This window comes from Onychostruthus taczanowskii, unplaced genomic scaffold (assembly GCF_017590055.1).
Source record: "Onychostruthus taczanowskii isolate IOZ18803 unplaced genomic scaffold, ASM1759005v1 scaffold7, whole genome shotgun sequence".
NCBI classification, from domain to species: Eukaryota; Metazoa; Chordata; class Aves; order Passeriformes; family Passeridae; genus Onychostruthus; species Onychostruthus taczanowskii.
The window spans coordinates 4,010,781-4,025,565 of NW_024504786.1; the positions used below are offsets into that span (position 1 = coordinate 4,010,781).

The 14,785-nt window shown below is 43.9% G+C and overlaps 1 protein-coding gene across 1 annotated transcript; it reads right to left on the reverse strand.

Annotated features, from left to right (window-relative positions):
* Positions 1-7,169: 7,169 nt before the first annotated feature.
* On the reverse strand, positions 7,170-12,975 carry DMRTB1 (DMRT like family B with proline rich C-terminal 1). The gene is given in 5 exon segments (XM_041421756.1): positions 7,170-7,240; positions 10,132-10,276; positions 10,827-11,059; positions 12,514-12,912; positions 12,915-12,975. Coding segments are annotated over 5 exon segments (909 nt in total).
* Between the last annotated feature and the right edge of the window lie 1,810 nt (positions 12,976-14,785).

A 14,785-nucleotide genomic window follows, 5' to 3' on the forward strand; every position in this document is an offset into this window, starting at 1 on the left:
ACAAGAAGATAATTAACTGCCTGACTTTACTCAGTAGGACTGAGGTCAGGTATTGAACAAAGCCTTCCTGACTCAGCTTCAACTACTACAGCACCCTGCCTCATGAATCACCCACTAAGAGCTAGCTTATTTAACATCTACTTAGAATCTGTATGATTTAAACACTGTAATAATCACTAATCAATTTGACAAGCTTGAGCTTAGAGGGGGAAAGCCTGAAACTTGGTATAAAAATATCTTTGACCAATTCTTTTCCTACAGTTACACAAAGAAGTTAATTTCTTTATATTTCTATATAAATATCTGTAACTCTCATGCAGAGAGGTCCTCAAAAACAGAGACTTGAACTGAAGGCAACACAATCATTCTGAAACAAATGGACAGTCCTGAAGGCACAGTACTCTCCTGCTTGCAGTGTCCTTTCTTATAGCACTGGGTCTTTTCAGCAGGAAGACTGAAAATTGCTTACCCCAGAAGGCAAGTGCCTCCTTGAGCTCCAGTCCTTTCTGTGGCTCCAAGAGCACTTTGGATTATCTACTGCAAGAAACATACATTTCACTTCAATTTCTTCAACATAACCCACCTGCATGTTTTCAAGAGAAACTTGCTTACTTGGTTTAAACTTAGAGAGTAATGGAAAATTCACACCACCCTGTTGGCAATCTGTTCCCCTGGTTACCTCTTTTCCTCTAAAATTTCACTTTTGAACTTGGAAACTGGTGCCAACAACAGATTTGTTTAGCCAGTATGAAGCACTGTAAAGACATAAATTGGTCTGAAAGAGTCAGATTTCATTTGACCTTGAATCTTGGACTGTAAGTTCAACATGAATCAGCACAACTCTCATTAGTGCTAAACGTCCATTATAGCTAAATTTAGGTCCAAGGAATCCAAAATCATGAATAACTGTGTTGAATTACTTAAAAGATAACAGCATTCTAAGTCTTAAATGTTTCCCTTTCCTGTTTTTATGCTACAGATTTGGTGGTTTTTATATTTAGACTTCTCAAATTGAAAGAATAGTCTGAAAGCAAGAACTTTTTTAATGGGTGTCAAATATAAAGCTGTATCAAGTATGAGTAACGTCTTTTGGGCTTGTTTTATACTGTGAAAGTCAATCCCATCCAAAAATGCCATCCAAAACTTGGGTTTAACTGTAGTTATCACTCACAGCCATCCTGCCACCATGACTGGCTTGGCCTGGGCACACATCTTCCCTGGAGCACTGTCAGAGGCTGTTTGCTCTGCCCCGGTGAACAAACACCAAGGGACCTCGGGATAACCTTCTCCATGGGAATTTTCCCCTCAGCACCACCAAGGCTGCAGAGCAGGTTGCCAACAGGGTGGCGTGAATTTTCCATTACTGTAAGTGTAAACCAAGTAAGTAACTTTCTCCAGAAAACATGCAGGTGGATTATGTTGAAGGAATTGAGGTGAAATGTATGTTCATGCAATAGATAATCCAAAGTGCTCTTGGAGCCACAGAAAGGACTGGAGCTCAAGAAGGCACTTGCCTTCTGGGGTAATCAATTTTCAGTCTGCCTGCTGAAAGGACCCAGTGCTATAAGAATATTGCGAGTTGGAAGAGGCCCACAAGGACCATGGAGTCCAGTTCATAAGGGACTGGCCCATGCAGGGACAGACCTGCAGCCTTGGAGCTGGCAGACCCCGCTCTGAGCAGCGGAGCTCACAGCAGGGCAGGTTGCGAGCGAGCAGCGCTGCCACAGCACGAAGCCATCGCCGGCCTCTACCCAAACCTGCCCACACTGAAGTTCGCACCATGTCTGGTTACCACGACAGCAAAACTCCATGGGACTCACGACTCAACCCCCGAGCCTGTACCTGTTTGCCCAGCGGCGTGAAAGGACGGTCCATTACAGCAGAGCCGAGGCGGGGCCCGACACCGTCAGGGAGCGCGGGCAGGACCGGGAAGAAGCCGTTCCCTCATGAGGCGGGAGCGCCATAGCCGCGGCTTCGCCACCGGCCCCTAGCGGAGGGCCGGCCCCATTCCCTCTTCTCCGTGAGTAAAACTGCAAGGAAACGAACCGGGATTCTGATTTCCCATCTCCCTCCACAGCGCTCCATTGGAGTACGCCGGGTGCTTTGCTTGGGAAGGTGAAAATTGTTATCCCTCTCGACCATTTTTTGAGGTTTGGCTCAGATTCATTTGTTGCAGCGGCCATCAAAAGTTGTGATGAGGTGTTTTGAGGGAAAGCAAAGGGAAGCTGCGGCTGGGACAGCGGGGAGGGTGGCCCAGGCGGGTGTGGGCTCTGCGCGACCCCGCAAAGCTCCGGCTCTGAGGGCTCCAGCCCCGGCGTGCCTTTGGAGACAGGAGGGAGGATCTGTGATCCCAGCGCTGAGGGACATCGGGAAGCGAGGAGCCATTTCACAAGCTGAGGCGCTCCATGAGGGAGGGGATGTGAAAAATCAGTCATCTGCAGGTACACGAGGCTTTTGAATTTGTGGAATTTAAGTGTATATTTACTCTTGGAAGAGTATGAGAAACAGTCGATTTGCACCTTGATCAAAAGAATACATTTCTTAATGAAAAACAGAGCCTTTTGTAAAAAATATGGGAAGGTTCTCCCAGGGAACTATGGTTGTTATTTAAACCACATTCTCTGGAAAGAACAAGAATTCTGTAAAAAAGAAATGTTTTGTATTTGCTGTAGCTTATGTGGCTTGAGCACTTTTGTGTCCTTTGTACCAGTAAGGCTATAAAACCCTGACAGTAATTATTAAATGAAAACAGAAATGCCTCCACTGAAGGCAGTTGTGTAAAATAATAAAAAAAAAATAAAACAAACCTGTGTGAAATCACAGCTAGACCCACAGGGGATCACCCTATGTAATCAGCAGCAAGGTCACCACTAATGTTGCCTGGCTGAGGAGAAGATCCAAAGAACCAGCAAGAAGAAACAAGAACAATGTTACCTGTTGTAAGTAAAAGTAATGCCAAAATAAATCTGGTTTTTGTAGGGGCCCTTTCAGAATTGTTGAAGCCAAGCTTACTTGTGTATGATAAGGTGTACATGTAAGGATACATGGAAAAGTCAAATGCACAAGGTGGGTGTGTGGACATGGCACTGCCTGGGCATCTGTGGTAGATCTGGGCTGCAGTAAAACAGGCAGGCAATCCCTCTCTGATTTCAGGAACAGTTTCCACAAAGTCTCTCTTTACATTTGGATTTCTCCCTTACATTCTGGCAAGCTAAGCAGAGACATAACTCTGTGACTAATGCTAATGCTGCAGTAGTAAAATATTGGGGAAAAAAATGGGAAAAGCAGACCCACTTGCCTACAAGAATGATTTAATTAAAGTTTTCACTGTTCTAAAGTTATGTTTCACATCATAAAGAATTTTTCTGTCATGAAAACTATTTTTTTAAGGGGAAGGAGATTTTTCTTTGCTGCAAGCTGACTTTATTGGTAAGCAATTAAATATTTCTTTGGATTGCAGTTCAAAATTAATTACTCATTAATGTGGAAAAACCAGCTTTAGTCTTGCTGTGGATTCAGAGGTTTCCAACTGGGTGCATCTAATTCCAAGAAGAAAAAAAAATCCTAGAAGGAGTATTATAATTACTGTCATATGAAAACCTGCTTCAGTCCAGATGTAGAAGCCAATAGCCTGAGAGTGTTAACACTGAGCAGTCTGCTGCCTGGAAATGACAGATGAATCCTATATATATTTGCAGAATGGACATATTATACTGTCCTTCTAGAATCTCTCTTGGGTTTGTTTTCATTTTTCTAAAGCTCCTAAAAAAAACCCCCAAAAAACCCAAACAAACAAAACCCCTAGAGCTACAGTCTGAGAGGTTTGAGTGTAACAGACACCTCTCCATAAAATCTGGATCCTAAACTTATATACCTACCCAATGCTCTACATTGTCCACATTCTCTACCCTCACAAGGAATTCCACTGAAAGTAATGAAATTAGTGGTGGGAGTAAATGTTAAAGAGCTGGCTCCTAATTCCAGGTTTTCTCCTTCAAGGAACAAACAAGAGCTTGTGGCTCCCCAGGGACTCGCAGCAAGGACAGGGAATTGTCACAAGTGTCAGGTGTTAGGAATCACACCTTCAGAAGTCCAGCTCAAGGGAGTGAATCCTCAGAAATCTGAAAATAGTGATGATAACTGCATATATGCAGATTTCCTACTGCAACCAGTAGCAGCTTCTATGCAAAAAGATTTCAGAAGCAACAAGAATCCTTTCCTTTTCCTTCACAAATTTTATTAATTCAACCAAAGTCTGTGTCAATTCAGCCTTAATAAAAACCAATAAAATTCTGGGATGATTTAGGCTGGAACAACCTCTGAGTGACTTGTCTGATCCAAATAATTCCATTTCAGTCCAAACTGATTTCATTATCCCTAAGTCATTTATTTAAATAAATGGAGTCAGAAGAGATCACGGAGTTTAATTATTGGAAACACTGGTTGGCACTAAGTTTGGAATTAAAATTGCTCACTTTGAAGTCCTTAAGTGCACAGTATGACAACACCAGTTGTCAAGGAATGTTTTTTTCCTTGGTGAAAAAGGATAAACTGAATGCAAAGTGGAAGAATGAAACCTTGAATTATCCATGTAAGATAGTTCATCCTGTCAGCTGGAGAGTCACCCACTTTCAATTCTCTTACCAAGTCATTTACATCTCTAGGCAGGGATAGGTGCAAGAACTTGGGGACAAGTGTCCTGAAATGTACAAGTCTGAAATGACACCACACAGAGTTTGACTGATGACAGGATTAAGTATATTAAGCAGGATTGGCCTCACTGTTTTTCTACAGCTGTAGGAACAGAGTCCTAAGCTGTACCAAGGGAAATTTTGGTTGGTTATTAGGAAAAAGTCTTTAATGAAAGAGTGATGAAGTACTGGAATCATCTGCCTGGAGAGGGGCAGAGTCACCATGCTTGGATGTGTTTTAAAAAAGATTGGATGTGGCACTGGGTGCCAGGGCATGGGTTGGACTCCATGATCTTAAAGGTCTCTTCCAACCTGGTCATTCTGTGATTCTGTGAAAATCACTTGACCCTTTACCCCAGTCACCTTCTTTTCCTTCAGGTGTATAAAGTAGCAAGGTTTGGTAATGGCTTTGCAGCTGCTCTGCCACACCTGATATGTTCTAACAATGACTTTAAACACCCTCCCCCCCCCAAATAATCAACCTCTCCATCTTTTTAGTTTAGTTGCCTTTCTCTGGCTCTGGCTCTTCCTTAAACTACTTCCCTCTGCAGATGCCCATTTATCTGCAGCTCCCTTGTGGAGTGCCAGATCATCCTTCCAGCAGCCAAGGTAAAGCCTTTGGTTCACTTGATGGTAGTTCAGAAAGATGGAGGAAAAGGAAAATAAGGAGTTTGACCTGGCAGTCTGGAAGCAGTCACTGGCCCAGTAAAACAGAGAACAGTGCTGTATGTGCAGTGTATCTACAGTGACTGTGCATTACAGTCAGTGAAATGGGCTGGAATCCACCTTGCTTTGAGATTTAAGGAGTAACACAACACTGAATATGACTTTAGAAAAATATCTGGGAAGGAGCTGGTTCAAGTATTCATCCTGAATATTGCTATTTTTATATTTATTTAAATAATTATGTTATAAAAACCAAATCCTCTATCCACAGAGGAACCTGTTTTGTGAGCACTGCTGGTATTTCTGTTTGTAGATTATTTTATTTTGAAAAGAAAGAGGTATCCAGAGCTTTCCATGCAGACAGAAGTTCTGGAACACTCAGAGAAGCAAAGATCCTATTGTAAATCTAAACTATAACAAGCTGTACATCAGATTCTTTCCTATAGATAAATGAGTTTTTCTCATGGCAGTTCTAAATTTGCCACTTTCACTTTTTTGCCAAAACTGTGCTGCAAAGCATTCCAGCAGATCACCTACTACATTAAACAAAAGATAAATGTTCAGCTTAGCAGAACTTCTTTCCTTCTTACAAATATCAGAAAAGAAGTCTGTTTATTTTACTGCGCTCACCTCTACAGAAGCAGAAAGATGTAGGAAAAAATACTGTGGCCTAAATCTCTCTCCAGACAAGTCTGTTACACAGAGCTGCTCAGGGCAACATGTGACATTTGGCTAGAAAAATTACATGCAGACACACATCAAACCATAACAACAGTTTAATGCATCTTTTTTAATTGTACAAAAGTCCCACCCCAATTATTCAAACATTAACAACTGATCCGCTTGATACAAAACCAGTTAATCCAGGAAAAAACAGTAGAGGAATATGCCATTCATTTTTAATTGAAGATTCTCATTGACAATCATAGTATAGATGGATTTGACTAATTATTATTGTAACTGGTGTTTTGTCCTGGGCAAATCTCTCCACACCTTGGCTATGCCACAGTGCACTTCCAGTGCACACGTGTAAAACTGTCTACAGGAGCCCTTTAGAAACAAACAGTACTGCTCAGTTTCAGCTGCCCTGAGTTAAAGAACACTGAAACCATGGATAAATCATCAAGGACATTCAAAATGTCAGATGTGAAGCTTGTGTGACAAGAGGTGATCCCAAATAACTTTGTCCCCAACCTACACAGAAGGTGCCTTAGAGGACCCAGAAACAATGAGGAGGCACCAGGCCTTTCAACACATTCCTGCTGTGTCCTTCCAGACAGCACCACCCTTCCCTCCCCTGCTCAATCACATTCCTAGGCAGCCAGGCACATCAGCAGCCCAGGCTGTCTTCTCATCCTCTCTCACACACTCCACATCACTGAACTCTTCTGTAACATTCAGAACCAGATTTCCTTGGTAGCAAACTGATACAAACAACATCTTTGTGACTACTGTCACGAACGTGAAAATGCTGCAGAGTGCACGTGGCTCAGAGACCATGGTCTGGGAGCCAGGTAACCTCAGCAGAGGAACAAATTCAGAGTCATAATCATTTGTTGCTTCCACTGAAAAACCTTTTAGGAACATGGGCTCTGTGGTGCTTGGGAGGCAGAGCTGTGAGCCTGGTAGCTCGAACATTGATCATGAAGTGAGGCAGGGGACTAATCCCCTTCTAGCTGTTGTGACTGCTCAGTGATTAAGTGTCACTCTACCCTCATTAACTAACACTCAGAAATGAAAACAGTGCTGCCTGCTCTCAGCTCTTCTCCAGCCCATTTGTTGTGTATAATAGACAGATTGGTCTCTTCTTGTTTATTCTGGGGAAGAAGGAGGTTGGCCACATTCATGAACCACCCCTGAATCCTCATTGTCAGCTTCAGTGGCTAAAATGAAGAATAGAAAAATGTCAGAGTTAAACACAAAGAAGCAGAAATCCCAAGCCCTCTGTTTCAGTTCTTGTTACACCTGGAATCAATCAGATTTCCACATTTGAAGCTGCACTGGAATAGAAGTATAAGGAGACACTTCTGCCCACTTACCCACAGTGAACCTATGCCATGCCTTTTTAACACTCTTGTGAATTCTCAAAGGCCTCAACAGACTGATTCATAATCCATTTCCAAATCCAACTAGGGAGTTTTATTTTATAAAGTATTTACTTGGCAATTTCCTTTAAAAGCTCCCTTATCTCTTCACAGGCAACGTGGGTTTTGGTTTTCTGTGGCTTGCTCTTTTAGAAAGCCAACCATTTACAATCAGAGTTTACCATCAGATGCTGTACTGGTTGTTTTACTGGACATATCTTGTGTTTATTTTGTCAAATCTCTGTAACATGACCAGTCAATACTGCATGGAATTGTGTAACAACATGTCTATACTTCACACCACCCCTGTAAACTGAACTGGCTTCATTAACTCAAATCTTTCTGCAAGCATCTTCTACCCTAGGCTTACTTCAGGTAAGCCTTGGAGTTTTTAATTTTTTGTTTTCATCTGAGATTTCCTTCTGGGCAGAGATCACAGATACTTGTCCTCACCAGCTGTCACCCTGCTAGGGCTTTCTATATCCATCTTCCTGCAACAGTTTTGCCAGAAAGCCCATTTCACCTCAGTTCTGGAGCTTTCTGGAGAAAGGATGTTCCCAAGTTTAACTGCAGGTTGCAGTCAGTTCCATTTTGAAAAAAAAAAAAGACATTATGCAATCCCAACACATCCTTATGCATTACACATTACAGCTTTTCTCTTTTTTCAAGCATCTTGAATTCCAGAAAGAATTTATTAGCTTCACTCTTCCCTTTACATCTACATCTTCTGCTGACAGGCTATTTTGTATGACCTCATGCAGAATTATCCCCCCTCACTGGGTTACAATTGCAAATTCCTCCATATCCTGGAGCACAAATGCTATGCAATAGAATTAATTTCTACTTTCTCCATAGCACTAAGGAAACTGGATTGTTCTCTGAGCAACACAATCCATGATGCATTGTTTCCTATGGCACTGTGCCTGGGCTGTGATTTCCCTGGTGTGTGTTAAGGGCTGAGGTCATTAGATGGCATTTTGCTCCCTGGGGGAGGCTGCTCTACTGATGTTTCTTCTCCAGTTGGCTGTTTTCATCAGTTTTTGGCCAGTACAGCTTCACTCTACCAACGCAGGACTGGATTTCCTCCGTTTCCCTCACACACTACTGTAACTTCACCATGTCCCCCATGTTGTGTGCTACTCCCAGTTCCTTCCCTTTCCTCAGAGTCCAACAGAAAAGCTACACGTTCTCTGCCACTGCAGCATCCCCCAGATTTTTGTCCCCTCCAAATCACAAAGCCCATTAATCCTCACCTAAGCTTCCTGATTTGCAGGCTAGCCCTTGTTTTCCTCTCTTCCTCTCAAAGTCAGCCCTTATTACTTCACCTCCAGCACACCAGTATCTCCTACACACTGCCTTTATCAGCATCTTACAATAACTTCACATTTCTACAATGCCTGTACACCCCCACCCTGCCATATTCTCCACATTCCCCTTGTCCAGCACATCTCCTGCTTCCTTTCCTTCGGCTTTCCAGCCAGACAAGGAGCAGGGATGCCCCGAGTGCTCGGGGGATGTGTCCCCACTGCTGGGCTGAGTGGCAGGCACTTGGTGGCTGGCCCAGGGACACTCACCCCAGTCAGGGACTGAGAGCACAGTGACAGCCAGCCCTGCACACAACGTGGCTGCAAGCAAATGCTTCAGTGGGAGGCATCTGCTTCCCTTGCACATCGACATTGTGTAGGCATGTGATCACAACAGATATGTTTGGCTGAAAATAGCTAATGGGTTGAAGAGTTATGAGAGGACTGACATTAACAGAAAAGGAGGCTGCACGAGCCTTATGTTGTTGAGAGATCAGGCCAAAAAACCCCAATTTATATTTTATCCCACATAACCACCACCATCTTTTCAGTTCAGATGAGATCATTCTACTTCTCTTATATCTCCTCCCTCTTCATTTTTCAGTTGGTGATTATTGTAATCTATTTCATAAACAGTTCACTTAATGATTTGTTGTTCTGATGTTCAAGAAGAGAAAGTTATATTTATCTGCATTTTTAAAAATTTAAAATTAAAAAAAATAAAACTGGCTATTTACACATCCAGTATTAGTGGTTAATTCTCTGAGCAGCTCTACCCTCTTGTGGTCACAGCTTAGCTACAGCCAAATGAAAAACTTGCTAATATAATCACAAATATGTCCACATGTAGGCACAGTACATGAAAGAGACCTAAAATAGAGGGGCACAAAGACTTAATCTATGACAGAAATTTAAAATCCTGTTGGAATCAGAGATTCTGAAGATTCAATCTTTCTTTTCCAGCAATTAAAATCTAGGATTTTCTTAGGAACAAGAAATTTTGTATTATTCACGGTGTTAGTCTGCATTATTTTTTAACAATTTGTCTAAACTGAAATACAGCCAAATAATTTTTAAGATATGTCCTGGACACTAGCTATGTAGACAAATATTTTCTTTTTGAGAACATCAACAGATCATTTTCTGGAATAGCTCTGAGTCCTGGGGCCTTTGACACCTGCCTAAGACTGAGGTGCTTGTCGTGTAGAAAGCCCAGGCTGCCTCCCCTGGGTCAGACCCTCCCCTAGCTCTGCAGTCTGGCCCAGGAGTCAGGACTTCAGGCCTGGCTTCAATCACAGAGGTCAAAACTAGCTGGGATCAGGGTGTCCTGGGTTTCCATCCCCGTGGTTAGATATTGAAACCAGGTTAACAGTGACTCTCTCTTACCATGCACTTCCTTGGTTGTTTCAGCCAGGATGTTCAGTGAAACCGGAGCTGGGATGTAATGAATCCCTGTCAGAAAACCTGGTGGGATGAACTGACGCAGAGGAGTGTAGTATCCCTGAGGGAAATCTCCAGCTCCATCTGGAACCTGGGGAAACACATCAAGCAGATCACCTTCCACCTAAAGACTCTCTCCAGGATACACCTGCATTATCAGACCATTTCTGGGTTTTTGTCCATATGCTGCCATGTCAGTGCACATACTGGCACGTGGAAAGCCTGTGCACAGGATAATGTGCTGTAACTGAGGAGCAAGAACTTCTCAGAGCAAAACTGACCCTTTTAAGTCCTTGCCACCTGTTCTAGCATCTTATTGGAGTAGCTGGTTTAAACCAGAAGCAGCCATCTTCTTTCTCAGTAATCCCTAAAATGTGACAGGGAGTTTCTAAACAAGCATAACAGATCTATTGTTTATTGTCTTGAGGAAGATCACTCTACCTTAACATCAACTGATGAATTGTACTGAAAGCAGGTCAGATTATTAACATCATCATTTGCTAATGTTTTCTTCAGTGCAACGTATCAAACTGCTGTGAAGTAACTGATAAGGAGGATGACTCTTCATGGTTACTTCAACAGAGAGAAGACAGCTAAAATAAAGCAGTATTAGCAGAGGTAGTTGAAAGTGTGCTACTCACTGATACAGTGGTTGCATTCCCTGGCACATAGCTGCTAGGAATGTGTCGGAATCCTCTCTGAAGTGATATCCCTGGAGGTGATGGTGCTTCCCCACTGCTTGACTCATTGATGGCAAATCCCAGGGAAAATGGGTGGTAAGGATATACCCCAGAACACCCTGGGTACACTTTTGGGATTTCTCTCTCCAGGTATTCTGGGTTGACAGTGTATTCTGGAGGAAAAGCAGGGTGAGCTAGGAAACAATGAGAAAAGGACAAAATTATCCATGTAATGTATAGAATTATGTAGAAGTAACTGTAGGAACTTTTCTGTCTTGTGTACTGTGAAGTTTGTCCTTAGTAAAGCACTGGCTGCAGAATCCTTTCAGTACATCAACAAGAGCGAAACAACCTACTTTAACTTTTGACTCTAGTAGTTCTTCAAACAAAATTCCACAGAAATAGCAAAGTTCTAACTTTCTAGCATTCTAATAATGCAGTCCTATCTGTCACTTCTTAGGTTAATTTACAGCACACTCAGTTTTAGGGTCATACACAAACAATCAGAAGCAGAAATCAGTTACTTCACTTTTTCTCTTGCATCTTGAATTTTATATGGCCTCTCTGAAGCCTTAGGAAAAAGAGTGGCTGTTTGAATGTGAACAGGGTCCTTCCTTCTGCCCCATCCTCCAGCTGGCAGAGAAGGCAAAGAATTTCCTTTGGAAGGTTTACTTCTGGAGTACTATAATTTGTGCCTAATCTTTCTTTGAAGTTGGTCAGCAGATTAGAAATGTTGAGGGAAGGACTAACAGACATCTGTATAGCTCCTGTCATCTATAACCATACTTTTATTCCAAAACAAAGATAGAAAGGGTAAGTTATTCACAGTATTCTCTGGGAACTACAGATGTCCAAAATAAGTCTTCTCAGGACAATATTTTGTCTTGCAGGCTGCCAGCTCTCCAGAGGCTCAGATTCATGACTACTGCAGTCAGTAAGAATTTCTGTAACATTCATATAGTAATAGAATGGAGTTACTATAATAAATTAGACAAGTCACATTAAAGACTCTATTAAAGGAAGCTGTTGAAGAGATGACAGACCATACAACTGCTCCAGCTAAGAAGTTTATGCCCTGCTCTTAAATACCAAATGCACTTTTACATCAAGTCATCCCAGCCAAATTTTGTTTTCAGTACAGGTATGAATTAAGGTGAAAAGGTCTTTTACTTTTACAGTGCTAGCATAAAATGCTACCTACAGACAGCTGCAGCAGCACCTTACCTATTTACATGCCATCGCTGAGCTTTTTAGCATTTTTGTCGCTGGAATTTTGTGCCTGTGAGTTTATAAACACTTGTGACAGCCCTCAGAGAAAGAAGCGGAGCAGATCCAGTTTTGCTGCACTCCCAGACTAATTTCCCTCTCAGTGAAAAGCCACTTTGCTTAAGCCTCGAGCTGCCAAGGGGCGGCGAGGCCGAGCACGTTGTTCCCGCCCCGCGCTGCGAAGCTGCCAGGGACGGGATGAGGCTGCAGAGCCGCCATGGCAGCCCAGTGCCCTCCGGGGAAGGAGGGCGGGACAGAACACAGCGGCGGCTCTCCGGGCAGCCGGAGCCCGAGGAACCCCCGAAATGCACGAGTGGCGCCTTTGACAGGGGAAAGGGAACAGAGGGAGATGCTGGGAAGAGGCTCTGGGACAGGTCCTTACCGTCGTCCCTGAAGGGAGGTGGCGGTGGCGCCCAGCATGCCGTGCCCTTGCCGCCGCTGTCGGGCTGCGCGCCCTTCTTCTTCTCGTGGCTGCAGTGCTCGGGACCTCCGTCCTCCCGCGCTGCCGCCCCACGGCCCTCGCCCGACGGAACGGGCTCCGCGCCCGCCCTGGCCGGCGGCTCCGTCTCCTGCTGCCTCAGCGCCTTCTGGGCTGCCATGATCTTCTGGCGCTCGGTGATGAGCGAGCACTTCTCGCACAGGCACAGCTTCCAGCGGCAGTGCCCGGCGTGGCCCTTGACGGGCACCACGAAGCCGTGGTTGCGGCACCGGGAGCACTTGGGTGCCCTCAGTGCCTTCGCCGTGGCCTCGGCCGCCTCCATGGCACCGCAGCGACCGCCCGAACTCCCTGTCAGCCCCTCCCCGTCCTCTGGGCTTTTATAGGGGACAGGGGGCTGCCCGGCATGTAACAACCCGGGCCGGGGGGCAGGGGAGCCCATAGCGGCGGGTGGGGAGCGCCCTGGGTCCTGCCCTGATCCTGGCACGGCTCCCCCGGGCACCCCCTGCGGCCTGTGGTGCGGGCGGGAGCCGAAGCCCAGCATGGGGGGCTGAGCCTGCAGGAGCTGCGGGGGGCACGGGCCCCACGGGCGGGTACATCGCCCTGTGCTGGTGCTCGCGGGGGTGGGGGGTTTGGGTGGACCCGGTGTGCACGGATACAAATGTGCTGTCCCTTACTGTAGTGCCCTAAAAGATAATTTTCCCTTTTGGCACTTCAACATCTGCACCCATTTTCATACCCCTCATGCATTCGGTTTTAATATGCACGGGACTACAGTCCCGTTTTGTTTCCAATTTGCAGCATGCTTCTCTTGATGAGGAGGAGTGACTGCCTCAGCAGAAAAAGAACACTTTCATCATTCTGTTTTTCAAAAGAAGCTACTAAGATGAAGGTGGAAAGCATATGTCATTCCAAAGACCTGTCTCCTTTTCTCAGAATTCCTTATTCTCTGGAAACAAAGACAGGCTTACATTTAGAAATACAGGAATGCTCCAGTTCTAGTATTGCTTTGAAAGCACTTGTTATTTGTTACTGCTGGTAGCTGCAAACCCATGGTTTACACAGTAGCCCATTTCAGGAGAAAACTCCCCACTTTGCAACGTAAGGCACAACGCTGCTGAATTTTCTCGCCTGTACAACAGCTCTTTTAAAATCTTAAGGTGGCTATAGCTTCTATGTTAGAGAACACAGTAAAAATTAATCACCAAGTAGTAGTGAAACTTTCTGCTAAGTTTCAAGAGAACCAGGTAGCATCTATCTGCTTGCTCTGAAACAATTCTAACTGCAATGGAGTTTGTTTCACAAACCTGGCAGAAGCCCTTCCCCTGGTGCAAAGAATCCTGGAAAACCTTGGGGCAGCCTTCAACACCTTGGGGGGTGAGGCCCCAGCAGAGCAGGCCCGTTAGGGATTTGGCAACAGTGTGGTTTGGCAACAAGTCTTCTTGTTTGCAGTGAGCAGCCGGCCCCTGTGCCCACCAAAGCTCAGACGAGATTTCAGGCTTCTCACTTTGCAAAAGACCCAGTAGGATTTTGCACCTAAATCCTGCAGGTTTCCAGTAGGATTTTGTCAAGGCCTTGATCTTCCCATACTCATTCTAAACATTGACTCTGTATTACATATAGACAGATAAAATATTCCTAATTTTATGCTCCATATTTTTACTGTATGCTCGGGTTGTGCTAATTTAGCTGTAGAATGAAAGAGGATGACACATTTTAAAAAACTGTAGTTATATCTTTTCATAGACACCCAATCTGTGCTCCTTTGGATACTTGAGCAGAGGGGGAGAAAGGTAGGCTACATGAATTTTCCCCAGTAATTTTCTATTCTGAGTCACATAATACTATTCTTCAAGACATTTACTCAAATACACAGAAATGTATCTGTTCTCTTTCTAAAATGGTGTACCAGCCATGGGCTCTACCAGTTTCTTCACTAATGAAACCATATCTTTCAAAGTCATGTGAATTTTTCTTTTGAACAGCTTTCACCTAAACATTCAAGATTTATTATACTCTCCATATAGTTTGTTTCAGACATAACTAGACTTGCTTTTTGTAGAAAAGTGAACATTTTACTTTGCTTGTGAGGTAAACCCTTATTTCTGCAGGCAGTTCACAGAATTCTGTTATTCCAATCCTGTTATGTTTTTGTATATATATTTGAGTTAGCCAAATCACACACTGTAAGAAGATCATAACAGAGAAGATAGAACAA